The sequence below is a fragment of the Cynoglossus semilaevis genome, chromosome 17, assembly GCF_000523025.1.
Source record: "Cynoglossus semilaevis isolate Cse_v1.0 chromosome 17, Cse_v1.0, whole genome shotgun sequence".
In the NCBI taxonomy this organism is placed as follows: domain Eukaryota; kingdom Metazoa; phylum Chordata; class Actinopteri; order Pleuronectiformes; family Cynoglossidae; genus Cynoglossus; species Cynoglossus semilaevis.
In genome coordinates, this window is record NC_024323.1 from 3,313,512 (window position 1) to 3,338,852 (window position 25,341).

The 25,341-nt window shown below is 37.8% G+C and overlaps 3 protein-coding genes across 4 annotated transcripts; 2 read left to right on the top strand and 1 right to left on the bottom strand.

Annotated features, from left to right (window-relative positions):
• Positions 1 to 4,315: 4,315 nt before the first annotated feature.
• Positions 4,316 to 10,112, top strand: coro1a (coronin, actin binding protein, 1A). 2 transcript variants are annotated; one of them, XM_008329372.3, is made up of 11 exons: positions 4,316 to 4,472; positions 5,364 to 5,567; positions 6,339 to 6,461; positions 6,558 to 6,687; positions 7,190 to 7,371; positions 7,865 to 7,984; positions 8,682 to 8,786; positions 8,869 to 9,014; positions 9,251 to 9,308; positions 9,393 to 9,608; positions 9,801 to 10,112. In XM_008329372.3, exons 2-11 carry the CDS (start codon positions 5,370 to 5,372, stop codon positions 9,888 to 9,890), a joined length of 1,368 nt encoding a protein of 455 aa, XP_008327594.1. In that variant the 5' UTR covers positions 4,316 to 4,472; positions 5,364 to 5,369; the 3' UTR covers positions 9,891 to 10,112. The 2 variants fall into 2 exon arrangements, with proteins under 2 accessions (XP_008327594.1, XP_024920447.1); XM_025064679.1 differs by lacking the exon at positions 4,316 to 4,472 and having other exon boundaries at positions 5,343 to 5,567.
• cldni (claudin i) lies at positions 9,942 to 14,674 on the bottom strand. Its single transcript, XM_008329374.2, has 3 exons — positions 13,244 to 14,674; positions 11,921 to 12,053; positions 9,942 to 11,284 (listed from the first exon to the last, which is right to left on the bottom strand). Exons 2-3 carry the CDS (start codon positions 12,050 to 12,052, stop codon positions 10,784 to 10,786), a joined length of 633 nt encoding a protein of 210 aa, XP_008327596.1. The 5' UTR covers position 12,053; positions 13,244 to 14,674; the 3' UTR covers positions 9,942 to 10,783.
• Positions 14,675 to 15,800: 1,126 nt separating this feature from the next.
• Positions 15,801 to 24,450, top strand: ppp1caa (protein phosphatase 1, catalytic subunit, alpha isozyme a). The gene is made up of 8 exons (XM_008329375.3): positions 15,801 to 15,974; positions 16,211 to 16,320; positions 20,376 to 20,507; positions 20,703 to 20,933; positions 21,078 to 21,182; positions 21,273 to 21,496; positions 21,981 to 22,115; positions 22,285 to 24,450. The coding sequence occupies exons 2-8, from the start codon at positions 16,266 to 16,268 to the stop codon at positions 22,396 to 22,398; spliced, it is 996 nt and encodes a 331-aa protein (XP_008327597.1). The 5' UTR covers positions 15,801 to 15,974; positions 16,211 to 16,265; the 3' UTR covers positions 22,399 to 24,450.
• Positions 24,451 to 25,341: the final 891 nt, after the last annotated feature.

The window sequence follows — 25,341 nt, forward strand, 5'->3', positions numbered from 1 at the left end:
TAAGCTCCTGCGCTGCCATGTGGACTCGCTGTTGTTTTGCTTCCAGTTTCCCTTTGTTTATATCATATGCTAGCTTTTGTGGTTGAAAAAAGGCTGTCAGTCATGTCCTTCAAGGCCAAAAAAAGTGTTCAGAATTTTTTTTTTCTTTTCTAAAGGCGGACTTTCTGAAAAACATTGCACTTGTTTCTCATGCCAACAGTCACAGCCGCCCACCAACTAGTTGCCAGTTCAGTCACAAACACTCATCCTTGCCAAATTAGCAAAACCTGAGGTGTTTTCTCTGATACAGGATTTCCCAGTTTCTGTCACAGAGCTGGTGGTGTTTTTATTCACTGCTATCCAATTTTATGGCCAGGAGCACCAGTCCCACATAAAAAAAAAATTACCCATCTCAATTTCAAAACAAACCTTTAATCTTTCCTTAAAATATCTAAATGTCAAAAGTATTTATTAGCACTATAGTCCATACACAAGCTGAATGTTTGACATTGCATGATGATTTCCTTTGTGTACCTGAAATTTCAATTATTTTCAAAGCACCAGAGCTGAAAGCAGAAATAATCTTGACTATAATCCCATCCTTGCCTGCGTACTCTCTCCTCGCTTTGACAGTGTTACACTGTAAAATGTTTTTAAAAATAATCTGTTTGGTTTTTGGCCCCTACATGAACCTGATGAAATGCATGTAAGTAGCTGTGAAACAGAAAAGCCAACCACAGGACCTTCTCTCACTCATGTTTATGACTGCGCTGCACACGGGCAAAAGTGTCACCACTGAATAAGAAGAAAAAAACCATGCATCGTATTCTAGCAGACAGCACTGTTTGTGTTTGTCACTTTCAAAAAGGGCTTTGAATTAAAGTAAACCACACCTCTAACTCGTACTTAAAGTCCGTATAAATACTGTAAATACATGTATGTAGAGTATTTACATACAGAGCAGAAGACATACCTTTAATTCCCTTTTGATACATACACTCTGCATTAAGGAAAGATATATTAAAAAGACCTGGTATTAGTGGTTTGCCATAAACAGTATAAGCTGCTGCTGCTTCGTGATCTGACGTGAGGGGAGCAGATGTGGCACAGAGCTGCTGTGCTGCAGTCCGATATCATTAAAGTATGTGTTTGCTTAAATGTATCAATATGTATGTGAGCTACAGAGGGGAAAAAACGTGCTGAAATTATTTATCCTGCTAATGTAGACCAGGACTGTCACTTTTGTCACCTATCAATCTAAAGGTTCTAAAAATCAACTCTAACTGAGTGGTAGAAAACAAGGAATGATCCAGCAGAAGGCGCAATAACAATAGTTAAACATTAAATACCCCATGTATATACCACTAATGCGATGTTGTTTGCTGCCCGCAGTTAAACAAAGCAGTAGGTATTGTTGAACAGATGTGTTGGGAAAAAAAAGTAAAGTTTTAGGAAGACTACAGAACCTAGGATTGCACTGGGAGTTTTATTTTCACTGTTAATTTAAGGACTAAGAAGACTACTGAATTGGTTACCCTGTCCACCAGCAGAGGGCACTATTTCCTGGCTCATTTCTTTCCCGATGATTTAAAGAAAAATGTCAGCGAAACAGTCAGATGTTTTTGTTTGTTTTGTGCGTGAGCTTCACAAGTCTGGTGCAGTCTGTTGACAGTCCAAACGCAGACCTCTGTGAGTCTAACTTTGAATGCTCTGGAACATTTAAATGTAACCTCCCTCTTAGACATGTGGGTATTATGTTGGTGACCATCAAGGACAATCTTGGCGGGCATGTGAATACCTCGTGACTACCACTATGTCTATCTATGCATAATCAGCCGAAGCATACGTTAAAGTGTCTGTTAATGCAGCTCTGTGATCTGCTGTACTGGAGAGGGCCGCTCCACACATCCTGGGTCTCCCACTTCTCAGGGTGCCATTAAAGTAGCTGTAACATCCATGGCCTGACCTCTGCTAAACATGGCCGCGAGACTTCAGTCCACAGCTATCACCTTCTCTCTCCTTGTCTGTTATGTAACAGATTCAGGAGGTGGAAGGAGAGATTCTCAAAACCATGTGACCACAGCATGAACTGTGTATAAGAAATGGACACAACATCATTCAGTTACAACCTTTGGTTGTAAAGTGAAATCGGAAAAAAAGTCAGGAAAACACAACTGCTGTTTTTGAAGGTAGCTCAATCTTAATGAATGTCTGTGGAAATGAAAGGTTACTGTGACTTAGCTGATAGTGGCAGCAAACATTTTCTGAACATAGACATAATATGTTTGTTTACAAAATGGTGTCACACTTACCGCCGAAATGAGAAACTGTTTTAATGAAGAATCTTGTGCCATAATTTTATATAGTGCAAAACCTGGAATTGTACTTAGGTCCTCCATTTTAGGGTCTTAATCATTTCAGGTCAGAAATAAAAACATCTTTTATTTTGTCCCCATTTAGCGGAAAATAGAAGATGAAGCTCACAGCAGTTGGGTGCAGAGAGGAAGTGGTTGTCACTTTGACCATCCAAAGGATGCTTAGCTGTGTGAATTACAAATACATCTACATATTATATGCAACATATACATATTATATACAACAACATCTCTCACTGAGCTTTATCTTCTATCTTTCTGTGAATGGACCTGCAGACAATAAAATTGGTTTTAGAAAAGTAAGTAATTAAAGAAATAAAACAAGTGAAAAGTAGCCTCGCTTCCTCATAAACATCCTTTCATTTTGTGTTATTTGCAGAAGTAACAGAGGTCTTTGAGTCCACTGTCCCCATAGTAACTTCACTACAAGGACAGTTGTGCCCATTTCAAATATACAGTCTGTGGTCAGCAGTGAACCGTGGCCAGAAAACATGGTCTTTGTCCTTTGGTTTATTTTAATAAATGAAAAACGATGTATGACTACATTACTAACAAAAGAAAACAATGTTTTTTTTTAATACAACACAGGTGCCGGACAGCCTGTTAACAACCTGTTTATAATGGTTTAACTGTATTGTAATATGCTAATTCATATAAATACTGTCATTCTGTTGGTCGTAACAATGACACTGGTCTTTGTGTACAGATAATGAGACTTTAGCTCTAGGATCATGTGAGTTCTTGGAGGGTCTGTCTGTTATTTATTTCTTCATGTCTGCAAAGTCACGGTACCGTCAAAAGTCAAAAGTCAAAAAAAAAAGAATCAAAAGAGTTGGTTTGGCTCTACCTAGTGGCAAAGTGTATGTACCACCGGAGCGTTTTGCTGCAGCCAGACCACTGGGGCGTCATGTGTGGGGCAGATGTTCATCTCTGTTTCCTGACTTTGTGTCTTCACACCACCACACGAGCATGTTCTATGAATACTGTCTTGTTTACTTTCTCCTGCTGCACTGATGAGATTCCAGTCTAATCTCGTTATTGCGAGTCATTATTTAGTCCGTGTGCACGGACACGGACCCTCAGCTCATCCTTGTCCAGACATTAGTGTCCTGTGTAACAGACAGGCTCTCACACTCCTCCAGCAACGATTGTGCAATAAACTAAGGTTTATATTTTTAAACATGTCTAAGGAGCATTTATTACACGCATTATGTCACTCATCGTTTACTGCAATACCGTTTGAAAGCCGACAGAGGGAGCTCGAGTCAATCCAGAAAGACCGAAGCAAAGTTGTGTCTAATATTTAGCAATGAACTGAATATATATATATAATATTTAGGACAACACACACACACACACACACATATAATGTGTGTTGATATACTGCTCTACCAGGAATTTGCAAAATTTGCAAAACACCAATTATAAAAAGAATACATCTGAATAAATTCGGAAGAGTTTATGAATTAAGCTCTCAAAATATAATTAACTTTGAATAAATTATTTCTAAAAAATGTATTTCTGTCCTAAATCTAAAAAACTCTTTGAAAATCTAGAATAATTGAAAAATTGACCTTTTCACCTCTGCCAAATACTCAACATCTCTATTGGTAAGTTTTATAATTATTTGAAAGATCTTTCTTTTGATCATTTAAAGTAAACAAGGGTAAATTCAGATATTTTGTTTACTTTTACAGCTACTGTCTCTACCTGTTTACTGCATGGGTGAGTATTCAGGCATATTTGGCTAAAAAAACATGTTTAAATATAAGAAAAATCGCTCTCTATACTTTGACAACTGCAGCAACGATTACAGAAAGACATATACTCTACATATGCAAAGTATTAAATGCACAAATCTTCCATATGTAGTAGAACTGTCTTGCTCTGTCTTTCTACTCTGGTTGGCCTTCGCAGCATTTGAAAATTTCAAACATTTAGGGGAGTCACCTCCCACTTCCACCTTCATTTGAAACTCTCACTTCCTCCTAATTGTTCTGCTGATGTACTTTAACCCTACGACATCTCCTCTGACTCCTCACTCTGGTGTAAGAGTATCAAGTCCACTGCCGGCTCTCCTCGAACAAACCACCTCAGCACACGTACACACAACCTCAGGTAAGTCTGCAGTCGGTCTCACTATCACATCTTTACACCTGCACAATGTCTGTGAGAGCGTGTGATGTCATACAGAGTTAGTATTTTTGAAGTATCCCAGTGATACTGGTGCAAATTTAAAGTTTTGGTGTATTCACACACGTACAAATACACACTGAGGCAGTGATTATTTACATGCATTTGGCCACCTGATCAAACTACACTGCCCTTCATGAAGAGCACTAAGGTGCGGCTGCTTGTTTCAGGAAGTAAAGATCTGCAAATGGAAGTAAAGATGAACATATTCAGTTCTTTACATCTGTCTGGGAGGCACAGTCAGGTCTGTTTGATGAAATGTTTTCTAGTCGCCTGCTGTGATTTGATTCCTTCACAGATTAAATGTCTCTTAGCAAAAAATATATTAGTGTACATTACTGGCACGCGTGACAAAATAGGTAATAGCATCTGAGCGGATGACACAGGAACAGTGACTTCAAACTCTGTGGTTTTGTTGCTCACTCTGAAGGATGTGGTGTAACTGCCATATTTGGGCAATAAATCCAAACCTGTCACCTCGTTGTTGTTTTTTTTTTACAGCGATAACTGTCACATGTCATGTGTTGCCGTCAACCTCTCAACTTTGTGAAGTTCTTCAATATTCAGCCAACAATATCTGCAGCACACATGCTTGCCTGCACCACAGCAGTACAGAGTAGCAGTTAAAGACAGATGAGAGGAAGCAGTTGTGAAAGTTCCTCTTTTTCTCAGTAGTGTCTTCCAGCTCTTCATTTTGGTTCATAAATCACTAATAAATACTTTTTAATTGTGTTATTCAGCCACATGAGTGCAGTGAGACAGAGACTGAAGGAGACAAGTGTTCTGATGAACTCATGTTGACTGTGTTTGTCCCAGTCCACCATGTCCAGGAAGGTTGTAAGGACCAGTAAGTTCCGTCACGTCTTTGGTCAAGGCCTGAAAGCGGACCAATGCTACGACGACATCCGAATCTCCCAGATGACCTGGGATAGCTGCTTCTGCTCCGTTAACCCCAAATTTGTGGCCATGATTGTGGACGCCAGTGGTGGAGGAGCGTTCATTGTGCTGCCTCTGAACAAGGTGGGTTAATGACAGCGTCCCCTCGAACAGAAGAGACAAACATGTTCGCCCTCGGTGCATCTGTGTCTCAAGATCGTTTTTGATCGGCTCAGACAAGCTCTTTTCACACCGTGCCTGGTGTGATCAAATTTAAATAATGCCAGTCACCACCATGCTCTCAACTGAATAAGGAAGTTTGACAGTTTGACTCTTTTTTTCACACGTCACTCACTCTGCAGCGGAGAAGTTTTCACCATATTAGGAGTTTGTTGTCAGCTCAGTCAGGGCAGGATGTGGCTAAACGCTGGTTTTCTGCACAAACTATTGACGTTTGAAAATAAACCAGACGACAATGAAAAAAGGTAACAGTGTTTTTAATCTTTGAAAAGTGATTAAAAACATCTTTAAATACTTTTTTTTCATGTGTTTTTATGTCATACTAGTCTAACCATTTTTTATATTATTATTACTGCAGTTTTAAAACTATTACATATACACTGTGGCATAGTCTGATATTACTCCTGATGTTTGTTTTTGTTTTTTCACACTAAATTCAATTTGAACTATAGTCATACATGTTGCCATCTCACACCACGGTGAATAGAGTCTGTATCCCTGCATGAACTCGTGCCCTTAAACTCCTGGCTCAATCTCAGTGAGGACAAATTTGAGTAAAAAATCTGTGGAATTTGCATCAGCTGACAAACAACAAGTGTCCAAAAATTTATTTTACCTTTCTGTGATTCGTGATTGTATTTACTTTTTAAAGATGCCTTCTTTGTTTGTCGCCAGACGGGGAGAATCGACATGTCCTACCCCACTGTATGTGGCCACACAGGTCCAGTGCTGGACATTGAGTTTTGTCCTCACAATGACAACATCATTGCCAGTGGCTCTGAGGATTGCAGTGTCATGGTAGGACCTCACCAAATCTCATTTTATCATAATATGAAAGAGAATTTTAATGTGAAATGATTTGTAAGTGGTGCATGTGGCTGTGTTGGTAAACAGATCTGGGAGATTCCAGATGGTGGACTGATCACTTCCCTCACAGAACCTGTGGTCAAGCTGGAAGGCCATACCAAGCGTGTGGGCATCCTGAGCTGGCACCCCACTGCCCACAACGTTCTGATGAGTGCAGGTAGTTCACACTTTCTCAGCTGCAAAACAACGCGGGCTTTTCTTGTCAGTCAAGTCACAGCTTCTCTGAACAGGAAGTTGTCGAATCCTCCACCCACCATCTCTACTGAGACGGACAGTAAAATAAATACAAGTGCAGGCAACAGAAGAGAGAGTTAAGAATAAATCTGACTGTGAATGTGCTAAGGTTGAATTATTATCATCTGCAGATGCCAAAATTATATATTTTTTTATGTTTAAAGGAAATGTACAGTTCCCACTCTGATTTCTGGACTTTTTTTGTGTAATTATTTTTATCAGATCCATTTTTTCTTCAGCCATGTCCGCACCCGTCATGACTGTGTTTATTATTGATGCACAGAAATCAGACGTGTTTACCTCATGAATGACGCAGGAGTTTCACAATAAAATACCAAGGTGTTTCATTAGCTCTTCGCAGCCGGAGATTAACCCGGAACGCAGCCCACATTTCTAGTGTCAAAGACAATTGTTTACCCACACAGGCTGTGACAATGTGGTGATCCTGTGGAACGTGGCCCGCGGGGAGGCGGTGGTGAGGATGGACAGCATACACACCGACCTCATCTACAGCGCCTGCTGGAACAGGAATGGCTCCAAAATCCTCACCTCCTGCAAGGACAAGACCATGCGTGTGTTGGATCCACGCAAAGGCACTGTCCTATATGTAGGTCCCTCTCCGTCAGCAGGGGGCTCGCATTTAGTTTAAGTTCTAATACAAATATTCTCTTAATAGTTTTTCAACCGAATTTTAATAAAGACTCAAAAGACAAGAAAAAGATAAAAAAAGTAATAATCTAAACTATTTAACACACAATGTACTGTATATACAGATAAATAGTATTTAAAAACATTATTTAAACAGATGAGGATCATTCAACAGTTTATAAAAATGACCAAATTTTGCTTATTTAATTTAGGGGTTAAATAATCTGTCTTCTTTTAATTTAGATTAATAAAGATTTCACTTAGTGTAAGGAGTCAGTCTACAGAAAAACATCCTTGGTTATTTACACTGCAGGGTTGAGTTCATGATAAAAAAATATATATTTTTAAAAACTTTCATCGTGTTTATGAAGTTTTCTTTTCCTAACTTGTACATGTATTTGACTGTATTCTAACGGCGCTGTCTGTGTGGGTGTGTTTTCTTTCATCACCAGGAGAAGGAAAAACCTCACGAAGGCTCCAGGCCTGTCAGGGCTGTGTTCGTCTCTGGTGAGAAGATCCTCACCACGGGCTTCAGCCGCGTGAGTGAGCGACAGGTGGCGCTATGGGATCCGGTAAGAGTCAACATGGCTATGAAGACTTTGCTGTAACAGTTACCTCTGAGTCGGGCTAACAAATACATGGAAATAGACAAATAATACTTATTATTATCAAACACATTCATTCAAAGTGTTTTTTTCTAAATAAAGATAAATAAACTCTGATGAACCATCTGATTTAGTTAGTGACTAGTTAGTTAAGTTAGGGAAGTTATCACTAGACTCATAACAGAACTGGTTGTAAAAGATATATATATTAGTTTAAAGATATATATAATATTAGTAAAAACAATACAAACTAATTCAAAAACTATAAAATAGGCCAGAAATATTAAAAGGTTAGTAAAAAAAATGTAATCTCACTAAAGCCAAACAACCTGTGACCCAGAATTTGGACACACTTTGTTGAAACAAATATTATTTTTATTTACTTTTGGTTTGCGTTGAACAGTAAACCATATAATGCAATGAAACAATTTTCAGTGTAAAACTTAAAACTAACATCCAGGACAGCGTGTGTCAATCAGATGTGTGTCAACACACTCACGTTTCTCAACGACTGTATTACTGCATGAAGGGCGGCGTCGCCCTGCAACGTCAATTAAATTAACTCCAGGCTTACCTGTGGCAACTCCAGCAGCACTCCTTTATTATAGAACATATTAATATAATATTTATTAATATATTAGTATGTATGCGTGTCTTTTTGCAGAACAACTTCCAGGAGCCGCTGAACCTGCAGGATATAGACACCAGCAGTGGTGTTCTTTTACCTTTTTTTGACCCAGACACTGGAGTTGTCTACCTCTGCGGCAAGGTTGGACTAAAGACGACTGAACAACCGTGTGTCTGTGTGTGACTCGGCCAAACTGACTTGTTTGTTCTAATACTGGTCACAGGGGGACAGCAGTATCCGTTACTTCGAGGTGACCGATGAAGCACCCTATGTCCACTACCTCTCCATGTACAGCAGCAAAGAGAGCCAGAAAGGCATGGGCTACATGCCCAAGAGAGGTCTGGAAATCAACAAATGTGAAATCGCCAGGTAAACAGTCAGAGCTTGAAGAAGGTGTAGCTCTGGTGGTGTCACTACACTCAGTGTACAAACCCTTTCAAACAGAGAGACTACAGTCTTAAATTGTGCTAAAAATTGATCTAAACGATCTGAATAAAATTAGAATGAAAACAGCCTAAAGTCAACCAGCGTTATTATAGCTAACTTTGAGCCGTGTTGTTGGAACTGTCCCAGTGTGAGAGTTAAACAAATCTCTCTTCCATCAGATTCTACAAACTCCACGAGAGGAAATGTGAGCCCATCGTCATGACTGTGCCACGCAAGGTGACAAAGTAAATTGCTCACATCACTGACAGCTGACAGTGTCAGTCAGGGTGAATTTAACTGGCTGTTTGTCTGCCTGTCCAGTCTGACCTCTTCCAGGAGGATTTGTACCCAGACACTATTGGTCCAGAGCCTTCGGTGGAAGCTGACAAATGGTTTGAAGGGAAGGATGCTGAGCCTATTCTCATATCTCTAAAGGATGGGTTTGTAGCAACCACCAAAACTAAAGAGTTCAAAGTTCACAAAAGCCTCCTGAAGACCACCGTTGCCCCAGCCGGGAGTCAACAGGACAACAGTGGGGTGAGATTTTTCAGATTCTATCCATCCATCCATCCATCTGTGTGTGTATATATCCATATATATATACACACACACAATCAACCCTGACTGCAGGGCTTTATAGCACTCCCCATTACCCTCTACTCTCATGTGTCGTAAGTTATTTATTTAAAAAAAAAAATCTCAATTCATGTCTCTGTCTCTGTTTCTCAGGAGGTTCAGTCCTTGAGGAAGGAGGTGAAGGATCTCAAAGCAGCGTTAGAAGAGCTGACCAAGCGTGTGAGCGATCTGGAGAGCAAGTAGTGAAATTAGACAAATGTAAAAAGCTCGCGGACACAGAGAAGAGAGAATTTCTTTTTTTTTTTTTGTAGTATTGGTTCCGACTTACTGGGACCCAAAAGGAGAAGAGAAATCAAAAAGTGTTTTTTATCAGTTTAAATTTGTTTATTCAGTTAGATCCTTTTTTTTCAAATCCTATTTTTAATATATGCTCTTTATTTGAATTAAAGGTCTTCTTTGTTTACACATGTTTGATCTCTATTTGGATTTTTTTATTTTCAGTTAACACAAAAATAGACACGAAACAAACTCGTTTCAGACCAACTTTTAATCATTTGTTAAAAAAATTCAAGAACATACTGGAAATGCACACACATATATTTACTCCCTGAAACCTACTGAGGTGTCTTTGGTTAAAGACTATTATGGTTCATTAACTTCTACTAACGGTTTATTGTTTAAAAATAATATGAGTAAAACAGTAGAAACAATGGTTGACTCAAACAGTATATATCATTTTGATTATTTGATTATTTGATGAGTTTAAAATGGGTTTAAAAATACTACAGTACAAATACATTTTTTACTGTAAAATGCTTCCAACTGTGATGTGCACTAAAAAAACCCATATAAGGACATATAAAATATGTTACTGATTATCTTGGACTTATAGCATATGAATTTTTCCTTTACAGACATAGAGCTTATGAAAAAAAATCCCTGCACCAATGAATAAAAACAACAGCTGAGGAGAAAGATTATCAAAGAAAACTGGAGCTCCCTATTAGTTTATTTACAGACAGTTTTGAAACGGTCCCTAACGCCACCATCTTTGTTCCTTCCCAGTCTTTAACCATCTACACCTCCCTCCCAAACCTTCTTTGAATCTCCAGTCCTTTTTTTTTTTTTTAAAGCTACTACACGTAGTTCTTGTTGGGGGCGGAGGCACTGTTGCTGTAGTACTTGGCCGTTCCACCAGAGCTGCCAGACTTGGGCCTGCTGAAGCAGCACAGCAGTCCTCCAGCCAGAATGAGCAGGGCCCCGGCCCCCCAGCCCACAAAGATACACGCCCCTAACTCCCACTTCTGAGTAGCCATTAATGGATTGTTGAAATCCCGCACGACGTTGTTGGCAGACCAGCTGACCGGGATGATGACCAGGATGCCGGCCAGCATGAGGCCAATGCCGGCCACCAGGCTGATCTTGGGTTTCGCGTCTTCATTCTCCACGCAAGTGGTGAAGTCGGCACCGCAGAAGAGGATGAGGAGGCAGATGCCGCTGAACATGCAGCTGATGATGGTCATGGCACGTGCTGCTTGCAGGTCAGAGGGCAACACCAGTAAAGAATCGTAGTTCTTGCACTGCTGCTGACCGGTACTCTGCACCACGCAGCTCATCCACAGACCCTCCTGACTCACCTGTCAAAATACGCACAAAAACAAGGAACAGTCAAATAGAAGCTGAATATAAGTCTCAGACCGTATAAAGCGCACTGACTTAAACTTAAATCATCTTAACTTTAAATACAGGTATACTAAAAGAAAAAAGGCAAAAATACAGTTACTGGTTAAGAATTACAGGCAACATACTGTACAGCTAAAATGGCTAACGGTTAGCCAGGAAATCTAAAACAAAATGTAACCAAAGAAATAAATAACTCTCAAACTGGAGGTGGTTATGATTCAGTCACAGTTAAGTAAATTAGGTTAATGCCTTTTCCAGTGTGAGGTTAAAAAGGACTTTTGAAAAAGGCTTTTGGTGAAAGAATATGATTGTTATGGGGTAATTTTACAGGTCCCTACTGAGTGAGAGGATGTTTTGAGAGTTAATACTTTGTTTGGAGTAGGGATTAGAATTAAAGTCTGATAAAGTGTTAGTGTTGGGATTTAAACCAGGCATGTAATATTATGTAATATACTTAAGGATTGGCTAAGGGGCAGAGAACGCATTGTGTCCATGTGAAGCTGTAGTCATGTGTCTTAACATACATGTAAATGTTAAATATTGCCTATAAATTCTGAGGCTGTATTTATTGGAAGGTTATTTTATTTCACCTGTGCAGTCACAATGTTGGACCCTGTGAAAGAGGTGACCTTCCAGCGAGGGACAGCAAGACAGACGATGGTCCCAATCAGGCCAAGGACCCCGAGGGCCACACAGACAATCTGGACTCCAACAGATCCCATTCTAAGGAAAAGACAAAAAACGATACGTAAGTTTGTGTATACTGTATATAATACTTGCATGTAAAAATCCTGTAGGTTTTTGAGATGATGTCTAGCGCATCCTCTAGTGGTTACACAAGATAAACGCATGACCAAGAGGCTTTTATATTTGTTGTTAGAATATCCTTATTGTGAAAGTACAGTAAATACTTGTAACTATTATTGTCCAATATGTGGGAGGAAACACAGTTCATGGACAGACAGCAGAACTTCGCCAGGCCTCACATGTTAATATCACCTCGGGCTACATATTTTGAAACACACTCTTGTTCAGACAGGCCCAGATTTCCTGATGCTCCACCCTGGACTGACTGAACATCTCCCTCCCAGGTTTTAACTTTAAAGACTACTGCAGCCTTTCTTTTTATGTTTTTTTTTTTATAGTTCGGCATCATCCAAAGAAACAACCCCTGAAAAGTTTCAATTAAATTTTATGGAGAGAAGTTGATAATATAAAAAGTAATATAGCTTAATTAGTCAGATATTATTTTAGGGAAACTTAAAGCAGTTAAATACAATTAGACCCATTTAAATTTCAATGCCTTATTTCAATGCACATAAACACTAATGGCTGAGAGAAATGTGAGGGATTAATGGTAATAGTTTTCATTTTTACCTTTTTAGTAAATTAACATTTTGAACTGTCTGATTTTTTTTAGTTTCCCACCCACACACAGCACTATAGACACAGACTTGTGCAAAGTTTGTTGTTTTCTTGCAGTCTTTCAATGATAAACATTTAGCTAACCACATTAAGTCAATGACCTTTAAGAAATGTAAAAGAGAAAGAAAGAGAAGCCAAACAACAGAAAGTGCAAAAAGTGCTAATTATTTAAACAGAATTCTGGCAACCCATCTTAAATGACAAATTACAAGCAAAGCAAACACTGAAGGCAGTGGAATTATATTTGGATTTATCTCCTGGATATTCATACATTTATTTTGAGCTGTGTTCAAAGATGGATAAAAACTTTTTTCCTGATAAAATATTAATGTTTAAATATCATATTAATGTTTTTTTCTTAAAATTACTTTTGTTTAAAATCCTAAAACAACGCTCTTATCTTTTACATCATTTACACTTTTGCACTTTTTGTTTTTTCACACTGCAACTAAATAAGAAGTGAATGTGTAGTTAATGATGCCTCTTACCTTTTCTCCTCTGAAGCTCACGTGAAACCAAAGAACCAAATCAGTTGTGTATCTTTTTTTCTTCTCTGTGAGGCTTGTTTTTGTGGATGCTGCTCTCCAATATATGAGGTGTATTATCGTATGATGAGTTTTTGTAGAGGAATGTAAGGTGAAGGGTGGGGCTGAGAGCTGATAGGGGAGAACATCAGGGGGGTGTACCCGAGTACCAGACTGGACTTGTCTTGTACGCATGTTTCCCTCTCTTTTTCCACCTTTGTTACAGCTTACTTCACCTGGAGACGCTCAGTTTTTTAACGGAATACAAAAAGGGATGTAATCGAGTTTTCGAGTACACAAACTATCAGAAAGTCATTCATAGACATGTTGCTATGATTCCAATGAGAACAATGATGCAAGTGATGATGCAGAATGAATCATTTTGGTTGGATTCACAACAGCTTTCCAAATATAAGAAATCTGAGTCATCGAAGGGCACGACCTTTCTTCTCCTTCAAACACATAAACACCACCTCCAGGCTTCTACCTCTACTGTCTTCACCAGCCGCCTCCTACACCTGTGTGTCGAAACTGTGGTGAGGAGGATCCAGACTGAGTGGGTTTGAGTTTTGTACAAGATTACAAAACATGTTCTATGGCTCAAGGGGAAATAAAAAAAAAAGCACAATACATGTTGTGAAAGCACACAGTATATATACAGTACAGACTCATGCCTATATGGTAATACAAATGCACATGGGAAACTGTAATCTTCAATTGAAGAAATTTAGATCTCACTTAAAAGAGCTAGTAAGAGGTGAATATTTCTATGGACAAATGTGTCCAGGTGAGGGTAGAATTTGGAGTTAAAAAACTCCAAATTGTATTGTATCATTGCAAAAATACTTAAACCAGTCTGTAGTCAAGAGTCAACATTTCCGACCAAGAAAAACATCTGCCAAAGAGACACTTCTAAACCAGACTGAAGAATGCTAATGATGACCTGGAGACAGAAGACACATACCATGAGGATGGGAATCTTTTGCCATAACGACGTTCCCTATGTTTGTAGAAGGTAGGGATGGGCGTACAGACACTGTGTCCGCAGTGAAACATAGAGTTGGAAGTGAAATGCTGTGAAGATTATTCAGTGCACTCAAAACTGGCAATCTTGTGTGGGTGGAATGAAGAATAAAGAAAGAAAAATATGACATTTTTAAAAAAAAGGTAGAAGCACAAGCAGTGAGCAGCAAAACTGGGTCTTGATTTTGTCCTACTGCAATACTACGATCCAATACATACTTAACCCTGGCGTCAGTCGAAGGTTGGTGCACTCTACACTCTTGACGGGTCCTTCCTCCATCACAAGTCCACCTGTTGTGTTTTTCTATTCAATTAACTAAATCTCCATTCTACACCAGGGGAAAATCCCATGGACCATGGTGAGAACATTTAATATCCATACATAGTTTGTTGTTAAAGGTGAATAATATTGACCTTGATTTTATGGGTATTAGAAAAATAAGTACTTAATAAGTTTTCCCTAAGTGTGTGGCTTTTCGGGAGAAGGAGCACAGATTATATCTACTGGACTCTGTAAATTGACCAGAATGATTAATGTGAATGCCTCAGTGAGAAAAGCCTTTGGTCAAAGTTCTATTTCAGAAATATTCCCAAAGTGATAACAAACAAACAAAAAAAATATTTGAAAAAATATATATATAGCAGGGCAAATTACTGTTAATTCTGTTTTGGTGAGAAAATAAAAGTATTTCCATTTTGCATGGTTCAGTTAGGAAAGTCTGCACCCAGGTACACTGTTGTCATTTATCAGGAAAAAGCTTGGTAGGTTTATATGGTATGATTGCTCTGGCCCTGGTCTCAGTTGTCAAGTGTAATATTTTACAATGTCATATAGTTGAATATCAATGAAACGGATTTAAAAGCAAACATCTTAAGCCTATCTCAACATCTTAAATATTAAGGTTCAATATTGTGCACAGCATTTTTTCCCGTTTTAGTAATAATACTGACAACAAAAGTTTAAAGAAGCAGTTTTCTTCAATTACAATTAGAATACAATAAGAGTTACAATTAGAATACATATAATACAAAGTTAGTATTCTATGTTTTTAATTTGTAAATATGAAAGCTATGAACAGTAGATTTTATTCACTGGTATTTACTAATGGTATTTACAAGTACTGGTATAACATTGTTTTAGATAAAACTAGTCCTGTAAATTTTTAATAGCAAAAATATTTAATAAATCTAGTATATCAAAAATTAAAGACATAATTCGAAATAATTTGACTTTTCGAATTTGGAAATTGCTACTGCACATTTTACTCTAAAATAATTATTTAAAACAAATACTATGTCATATACGTTGTAACTTAAGGTTTTACCACTTGTAGGCGCTATTTGAGCTTGTATTTAAAATCTGCCGTTAAAAGTGCCGGCTGTGGGTTATGTCTGCGATAGACCAGGCGTTGGTCCAATCAAATGTGAAAAAGCGAGTTCTAATTTTCTACATCAAGCCAATCGAATTTCGAGAAACGCTGACGCACTCGGTTTTGACTCTGCCTCCCTCTTCAACGTAGTCTCCTCAGCTGAAACGGTTGTACGTTAAAGTTCTTGAGGGAAGGAAGTGAAGTGAGATACCACGGAGGAAAGGGGCCAAGCATAGGTGTACGGTTTATCAACATTTGGAAAATATTAATTCCACAAGCGGAAGGGTGAAAACAAAAATTAGGTATGTTTTATCTATTTTGACTTTAAAGTTAGCCGACTGTTAGTGATTTATTTCAGTTAGCTTTAGGCTACTAGCTAGCTGTAATAGCATTAGCTCGTATGAGCTCATTGATTGTTCAGACCGACACCATTTGTCTGTTTTGTTAGTTTGACAGTTTTGGGCCTAACTGCCTTTTTCGTTTTGTGTGACAATATACATGTCAGGGTCCTTTTCTAAATCAAATTTTGTAATATTAGGTGCAGCACGGAAAACCAAGTCTCTACCGCTTGAGAACGTCAGAAAATAAAGAAAATGGCGGAGCCGGACAAATTAAACATCGACTCCATAATTCAGCGTCTACTAGAAGGTAAAGAAATGATCTCCACATAGTTGCATTCTTGCACAGTGAACATTGTTTTACGATGATGCCTGTATGGTGTTTTTATGTGTGTATTTTCTGACCTAAACAGTTAAATATGGTGACGTTATGCCGCGGTAACCTACTTCACTTGATGCTTGTGATTCTTTACGATCAGTCATTTCTCCCTCTAATTTTTAGCTTAGTCGCATGATGCGGCTATCGTTTCTCATCAACGCTCACCGATTATTCGGGTCTTAATGTGGTCCAGTGGAAATTCTGTGATTCCCAGTGTTAAATCGGTACAACAGCGACTTGTAGTATTTCTAGATCATCTTAGCTGTTGGCTCGGTTTTCATAAACTTGAGCCACAGTCCTTTTTTACTTCCTGTATTGGCTTTCCCCAGAGCTTCTCACATTCTTGTGTAGAACACGTTTGAATGGATACACATGGTGTAACTTTTTATTTTTAATTTATAGAATCGCCTTCTTTTTGGTTAATAATCAAGCTAATGCAGTATGAAGTGATTAGTTAGCTTCGTCTGTGAATCATTTCTGTGACAGAGGTACTCACAAAGTTTTGTTGTTGATACAAACTGGTGACATGGATATGGAAACAAGAAACGGGGTAGACATTAAAATGCATATTATTGCATCATTGTAATTTGCAATAAACAAATACAAGTGTAAAATTTAACTACATTAGTTTTTAATCTTTTTGTACGTAGCACATTAATTTTATAAGAACAATTGTTAACTGCTAAATGATAGTTGCTATGTTAAATGTAAGCAGTCACCCTTTGCATATGTAACTGCATAAGAAAACACTCAAACACAACCGATATGCAGTTGCTAATTTCACACACTGCAGTCCTAATCCTTAGTGTATGACATAAAGAGAGCATCAAAATCACCTCAGAACACAGTAATTCATGGTTCTCTGAAGTGTCGTCTTTCTGTGTTCACCAAGAGATTCAAACAGAAGATGCTTTTTAGGTTTAAAATCTTCTCATGCCCATTGTATAGGATGTGTTGAAGTATTTGTTGTGGTTGGTGCTGCATGTGTGCGTGTATGGGTAAAAACAGCACCATCCACATGATGATTGTGTAACAGCAGCAGCCCCAAGGACATTAAACAGAAGCATAAATCTCTTCACAGTCAGCGGTACAGTTTATCTAGAGCACTAGAATCAGTAGTGTGCTCTCTGTTTGCTTTTGCTGGGCAGGTGTAGAAATGTTGCATGCTTTTTGTATATACTGTCTTGTTTCTTATGTGAAAATGTTGTACAGAAACATTTTTGTGTGACTGTTTTACAAAACAAAAATTAAACAGAACATTTAGTTCCAGTTTGGAAGATGTTCTTATCAGCGGGGTAAAACATTGCTAATAAAAACCACCTTTGCACTCACCTTGTTTACTTTTTATAACATGGATTCAATATGACTGATCCTGGCTGAGCTGGTCGAGGTGACTGGGATTATTCACAATTATGCACAGCAATCGGTTGATGTGTGTCTTTGTAGGTTGACTTTGAATGTGGACCCTGCAGCAGTGTTTTGTACATAGGTTTGTTTTGCTTGACCTGTGATAAGATTGTGTGCCAAACACAGAAGGAGACTCATAGTGGCTGTATTTATATCCTGTTATGTAACCCCCTTGACCTTTTTTCTGTGCTTTTTTTGCTGAGACTAAGTCCTCACACTAGTTGTTATTACACTGGAAGTACAGCAGACACTAGACAAGAATAGCTGACCCAGTGCAGGTGCTATGTGAAAGTTTGATGAATTGTCTTACATAAGCTTAATAGTATTTTGTGTATAGAAGGTATCCCCCACCAACCCTCTCCCTAGCTTGCTGACTGTTTTTGAGGCCAAACCAATTAAATGTGTTTGGTTAATGGATGCTTTCAATTGGATTACTGGCATGGAGTGAATTCTGGGAGTGAGTGTTGTTAATAGCATGTCCGGAAAGTGTGACAGCACATTAATCCTAAGAAGAACATCTTGTAGCACTGAAAAAAAATTATAGGACCACACTGTAACATCTCAGACAAAGCAATCACTGTTTAGGCCCAGTGGTCGAGCTCTTTCTCTGCCATTTCCTGGTCAACAAAAGTGCAACACTTTTTGTGCACATGCCCCGTGGGGGGCTTGTTGCCCTCTGGTTCTGAATAACTCTGGCATGAGATCTTTGAGGGCTTATCTTATCTTATCTTTCTGGAGTCCATGTCTAAATTGACAATGCTTTACAGTTTTCATTTCCAATTCTCAGATTTTAACTGTTTTGGTTTTAGATTTTATGAAGGAAATTTTTATTTATTTATTATAAGTCAACCACACAAAGTTGTTCTTATTTTAATTCAAAACAGTCCAATTACCAGAGACGGATGAGAAAATAGGATCAATGGATCACATTGTGGAGGCCAACAGAGGCTAACATTGAACTGCTCCTTAAATTCAAACATCCCAATGCGTTTAAAGTTACTTTTATGACTGAAAAGTTGATGCATTAGACTTTAGACACTAAAGTGTTATGTAATCTGTGGGGTTGTAATTTACAAGTTAAGATATTAATTTTCAGGTTGGAAGGAGTTTTGCACATATAAATAAAGCATTGTGAGTGGAATGACACTGTCTGAACAGCTGAGCATGTTAAGATTGATGGCTCTATGTCAGTAAAGATCAGTGTGTTATTAAAGCAGCTTTTTTTTACACTTAGAAACACCTTTCAGTTGTGAGATCAAACTAAATGATACGTTCTGTAAAATTGTAGTACTATAAAACCTATAAAAATGTGCAGCTTGGCCTGAGGTGTTTTTTTTTTTTTTTATTGTTTTTTGAAATAAGAAGAAGAATAACCAAACTGTGAAATAAACCCCAAATGTTCAGAGACCCTTTATGGTGTTCTTTAAGGCTTCTCAATTGTTTCTAACCCCTTTAACTTTTTTGTAAGTAATATGGTTCATTGTGGTGCGTCTGTTAATGAAGACTTAGTTGAGTCTGCCAGTGATACAAACAAACTAGATTCAACACTGCATGAGACACAGTCTTTCACAAGATCAGTCACACACCAAACCATGTGAATGGTTAAATGTTCTGATCTAGAAGAATGAGATAAAAACGTGTGCTTTTTTGATTATTTTTTACAAAGGGAAGTTTTACATTGACCTTGCCTAAGACAAGACAAAAATCGGTTCGAAACATTATAGCTCTTGTTTAGGTCTACAAAAATGTACCGTAAGTATTGTTTGACTTCACAGTGTATGAAACAGCCAAGGAGAGACTTGACAAACCTGTTAAATTCTTAAGATTACACTCAGAGCATGGAATGGTGGGAAGGTTTTCTTTTTTTTTAATTTGATTGTATAATCAATTTTAAGAGACAGCTGTTTTTTATTTTATTTTTAGTTTCAGTAGTTTGAACTATTCATTAATGTTAAACAGTAATTTGTTAGCCATTGTTCCTCAGCAGTGCTTACTGAGTGGACTAATTTTGTATTTGCTTTGTCTGTGGTGCAGGTAATCCACACAGAACAAGAAAGTGTGTTTCACATCTAATTTTGAGGCATACGTTATCAGACTGTTATCCATCTTTGCACATTAGTCTTATTATCTAATGTAAAATCTAAATGATCTCACATATTGTTAATGCTGTGTATTTTATGAAAATTTCTTTACTTGGTTAATCACATATCTCAGGTGCATGAACTGTCATGATTGGAACCTTTTCATGTTTTACTCTATGTAAATATCAAATGACTTGGAGTGTGAATGTTTTTTCACTGACTTGAGGGTAACGTCTGCAGCCAGTCCTGCCGTAGTGTATGTTGAAAGTGATCTGATTTTACCTTTTTTATTTCACTGGAAGATAAAGTACATTTAGCTTATTTGAGCCCGTGTGCTAAATGTGTTTGTGTTTTTAAAAGAAAAACTGAAAGAATTTAACATTGAAATGTGCAATTTCACACAACAACATCAACACCATTTCTTACAGTCTTGAATTAAGATCTCTGTAGTACTATGTATCCTCTAACAGCACATCTGACTATTTTTCTGACTTTCAGTTAAAGGCTCCAGGCCAGGGAAAAATGTCCAACTGACTGAAGGTGAAATCCGTGGCCTTTGTCTCAAATCCAGAGAAATCTTCCTGAGTCAGCCAATTCTGCTTGAACTGGAGGCTCCACTAAAAATCTGTGGTGAGAAATTTTAATCAGTGAGATTGAATGTTATTATGTATAGTATAGTATCGTTTTAATACAAGTGTTTCTATTGACATACCAAAATATTTCTTATATTTTCCTAAAACTTATGACTTTCTCATGTAGACCAACTAACGTTCACACTTATCAATAAAGAATGTCTAACTTTTACCTTTCTGCTGCCCCCTGCAGGTGATGTTCATGGCCAGTACTATGATCTGCTACGACTGTTTGAATACGGAGGTTTCCCTCCAGAAAGCAACTACTTGTTCCTGGGTGATTATGTAGACAGAGGAAAGCAGTCACTGGAGACCATATGCCTGCTGCTAGCTTACAAGATTAAGTACCCAGAGAACTTCTTCCTGCTGCGCGGGAACCATGAATGCGCCTCTATTAATCGAATCTATGGCTTCTATGATGAGTGTAAGTTCACTGAACAACAATACAAGGTTTTACTGACAAAACTGTCATTTTGGGTTTTTATTTATCTTAAAAAATTTTCTCTTGTTGTCAAATGGCAAATAAATCTCTTTATGTCATAAAATTTTTTTTTTCTTTGTCTTGAAGGTAAACGACGGTATAATATTAAGCTGTGGAAGACCTTCACAGATTGCTTTAACTGTTTACCTGTGGCTGCCATTGTAGATGAAAAAATATTTTGCTGTCATGGAGGTTGGTCTTTTAAACAATCAGTCACCCTAACATTGTAAACCTAGATGAGCGAGCATGCAAAGTTTTTAAATTTCTACATGTCTTTTTCAGGCCTGTCCCCTGATCTTCAGTCAATGGAGCAGATCCGCAGAGTGATGCGACCCACAGACGTGCCTGACCAGGGTTTGCTGTGTGACCTGCTTTGGGCCGACCCAGACAAAGACGTGCTTGGCTGGGGTGAAAATGACCGTGGTGTCTCCTTCACATTTGGGGCAGATGTAGTGGCCAAATTTTTGCACAAACATGATATGGACCTAATATGCAGGGCCCACCAGGTAATTTCATTGACTTGATTCAGACGTGTATTTTTCCTTTTTAAATGAGACTTAAACAACATCATCTATCTAGTATCTAGTCTAATATCTAGAATTTAGGATCTATGATTTGACAAAACCAACCCACGCTGATGGTACAAATCTATACACACAGATTACAGATTTGCTTGAAATACATGCTCTTATCATGGATTATAAATTTGGATGGATTATTGTATAAATATAAATTCATACTCTGCATGCATTATTTTTCCCATATATTCTATTTTAATTTTAGAGCTGTCTAAAACATCTGTTAGTTCTTAATATGAATGTCCATACTATAATTTATAAAACATTCCTTATGTCCTAATTTTTCTGCTTGTTGACTGAGGTTTTAAACTTTTATTAATGATTAACAAACAATAGCACATAACACAACACAGTTCACCCACTGACTCTTTTTTATTGGTGACCTTTATTGACATTTTTCCCTGTTCTTAAGGTTGTAGAAGATGGTTATGAGTTTTTCGCAAAGAGGCAACTCGTCACCTTATTCTCAGCTCCTAACTACTGTGGAGAGTTTGACAACGCCGGTGCAATGATGAGTGTGGATGAGACGCTCATGTGCTCCTTCCAGGTCTGTGTACAAAAGTTTTTGTATATGTCATGAATGAATGGCGTTCAGGAAAAACTTGAAGCTGCTTATAAAAAATCCTCTAAAATTCTTCATTACCAGATTAGGATGACAGCCAAGGTTTATTTTTATTTTAATTTCTATAAAACTAGACCTTCTCTTTCTCTTATAGATCCTAAAGCCGGCAGATAAGAAATTGTATTACGGTGGAGGGGGAGGAATGGGATCTGGGAGACCGGTCACTCCGCCGCGAAATTCAGCCAAGGCTGCCAAGGCCAAGAAATAACACCCACTGGGTTTCCCTCCAGCAACCTGCCACCTTCTATTGGCCTAGTGCACCTTTTTATTTCCTCTACCTCCCAAACTTGTTTATCCCACTATACCGAAAACAAACAAGTGTCCAGGGTTCAATTATAATTTGTCATGTTGAAAACAATTTTTAACAGTTTGTTTCGGCTTCCTGTATGTAATGTTTATCTGTGAGAGAGAATGTGTTTAGAAAGTGCAAATTATGTTGAAGGAAGTTCAATATTCTGTAAGTCCCTTTTTCTCTTTAATTTCGTGGGATCTTCAGTTTTTCTTTTTATTTTGTAGAGATTAGTTCTCACCTGTCTAAAGAAAATTAAAACCTGGGTGCTTGGAGGGGAGGGACAGGGGAGTGAAGGGAGAGTAGGGAGAGAAGATAATGGAGACGCCTTGGCTGTTTATGCTCTGAGGCCCTGCGCTGTTTAATGTTAAACACAAGCTTTTGTTACATCATGTATCAGAGGTCTGTGTGTGTGTGTCTATGTGATGATGGATGGTTGGGGATGAAATGAGGGCGGGTTCATGTTGCAGGGACACAGGCATCGGCGCATTACAAAACACTGATGAATTAATGGTTGTGAATCCTCGGATATTAATGGGTTCACAGTGGGACCTTTTCTTTCAATTCAGAAAATATGAAAAAGTCATGGTCGTGAAATGTTTTGTTTCTTTTGTAGATAACTGAAATCAAATTTCCATTTTTTTTGACTTTCCCCACCTTTTTGTTTTTAGTTCACGGAAACTGAAGATGAATAAAAATCACCATTTATTTGAATCATAACATAATGCTCATCACTTGTTTCATAATTCTTTAAAGAGACTATGTTCTGTTTTTATACCTGTAAATAAGCTTTGACTGGAGCACAGAGTAATTGGACGTGAACAACAACTTTAAGAACACAATGACTTTTCCTCTTTGACTTTGGGGCAAAACTCCTGGACATTTGACTTGTGTCTACCATTTTCACAAATCTTAAGACTGCATCCTGACTCACCTGGAAATTTTCTTTGGTGACAATGGCACTGTCTCTATATTTGAAAACATTTCTGATTTTCACTTAAAGTGGTTATACAAATTTGACAGATTTACCTACAGGGAGGGATGAACCAAAGTAATTCAACATTAGTCTGGAAAGTCAGATGTTCTGTTATTAAGGGACTTTTTTTGTTCCATCAAAATCTCGGTAGTTAAATATTTTTAGCAGAAGGCTTAACAGGGAGGAATACTGGAGCAAATTATCACTGGACTTCTGTTAATCACAGATCTGAAAGCTCGCACCACAGGGTCACATCCATCATCCCATGTGCACTCATTGTCTTTAGCAAGTTATGTGCTGTTGATACTCAGAATGTGTAGTCAGAATGCCTTCCGATGAATTTTGGGTATTAAAAGATGAGGGGGTGGTGATTAAATGAACACCGACTCTTAAAGGAAAAATTGTGTCAGATTTCCACACGAAATACTAGAGGGAAAGGGGAACGTTTTGTTCAACACAACATGGCATTCCATTTGTCAAGTGCTTTTTTTTTTTTTTGTACCTCAGGTCATACAAAATATATTGACAAGTGCTTGTCTTAAAAAAGAACCGAAAAACTAAGGCAGCATTGTGCTTGTTTAACTCTTATTAACGTCCTGTGGTCCTGGTGCTTGGATGGAGTAGGACAAGTCAGGGGAAACCCATTATTTTTTCTTTTGTCCCAGTGTTGATTGGTGATCAGGCTGCAATCTAAAAAAAAAAAAAAAAAACGACAAATAAACAATGACAAATATTCTGTTTTTCGGTATTTAATAATGTCAACCTGTGACATCAAACCAACGACGGTGTTGAAAACTGCAGCACTTCTCCTTTTAGTGAACTTGTCAACAAGTTAATTTGATCTGAGAATTTATAAAAAAAAAAAAAAAGAACAATGGACTTATTTAGGAAATAAATTATTTAGGAAAACATGTAAGCTATAACTAGGAAGGGTGAAAACACATGGTTGTAATGCACTCAGCCCTTTACATCTGAATTAAAGCACAAATCTTTAATTTTGGTTTTGAAATTTCTTTCCCACTTGTATGGTTGATATGGTGTGGTTGTTGATATTGGAGTTATTTCCAGGTTGAACTGAAGATTAACCAAAACTCTTATTTAACTCTTTGTTGGACAAATGTACATAAAAAGGAAAACATCCTATGATCCTGTGTAAACTGAGCCCTTGGACGTTTGAATTTAAACTGGTCACAATTCTGTTTCAGCTTCCTACAGGATAACAGGAAGTATTTGACATCCCCTAAAAACTATGATACTTTTCCTATTTTCTGCAAATTGCAGGGTCTCTTGTCAAATCCATACCAAATATGTATGGTTCAAGACAAAAAAGAAGTGGATTCTGTACAGAGTTTGAACCAATTTCTAAATCCTACACAAAAATGGAATGCCATCTTTCAGCCCTTTCCTTACTTGTGCTCTGATGACTTTCTTTTTTGAAACAATTCTACCTAAGTGATTCACTATTATCTTGGCAGTTGTTCTGGGAAAATTTGAAATGTATTAATTATTTTCTTTCTACAACTTTTCATTTTCTGCCACTGCCAGATTTCTTCCGCCAAGTGTGAATTCTTGTACAGCTCCGTAAGCTAAAAACATCAGCTAACAACAGCTTGGTAAGCTAACAGTTTTTATATCTCAGATGTTGTGAGAGGTTAAAATGTTTGTTTGTGTGCAACATCTATATTTACATCTATTTAGTTGCAAACATCTACAAAAACCCTGGTTTTAACGCCAGTTTTCACGTGAAATGTTTTAATACACACTTCAAAAAATGTCACCCTTTTTGAGTTGTTGAAGTAAATATAAAGACAAGTATTTAAAAGTTATTTCATCCACTATTGTTTCTGTCAGAAGTTTTTTAATCTGTACCTCAAAAAAATGGCATC

What these genes read in the sequence shown, in the direction of transcription:
- ppp1caa (XM_008329375.3), top strand. Translation starts at nt 16,266, where the DNA reads ATGGCGGAGCCGGACAAATTAAACATCGACTCCATAATTCAGCGTCTA. An exon ending in GGCTCCACTAAAAATCTGTG is followed by an intron (nt 20,508 to 20,702) that starts GTGAGAAATTTT and finishes TGCCCCCTGCAG; the next exon opens with GTGATGTTCATGGCCAGTAC. An exon ending in AATATTTTGCTGTCATGGAG is followed by an intron (nt 21,183 to 21,272) that starts GTTGGTCTTTTA and finishes TGTCTTTTTCAG; the next exon opens with GCCTGTCCCCTGATCTTCAG.
- coro1a (XM_008329372.3), top strand. Translation starts at nt 5,370, where the DNA reads ATGTCCAGGAAGGTTGTAAGGACCAGTAAGTTCCGTCACGTCTTTGGT. An exon ending in TTGTGCTGCCTCTGAACAAG is followed by an intron (nt 5,568 to 6,338) that starts GTGGGTTAATGA and finishes GTTTGTCGCCAG; the next exon opens with ACGGGGAGAATCGACATGTC. An exon ending in GTCAACAGGACAACAGTGGG is followed by an intron (nt 9,609 to 9,800) that starts GTGAGATTTTTC and finishes TCTGTTTCTCAG; the next exon opens with GAGGTTCAGTCCTTGAGGAA.
- cldni (XM_008329374.2), bottom strand. Translation starts at nt 12,052, where the DNA reads ATGGGATCTGTTGGAGTCCAGATTGTCTGTGTGGCCCTCGGGGTCCTT. An exon ending in CCAACATTGTGACTGCACAG is followed by an intron (nt 11,285 to 11,920) that starts GTGAAATAAAAT and finishes GTATTTTGACAG; the next exon opens with GTGAGTCAGGAGGGTCTGTG.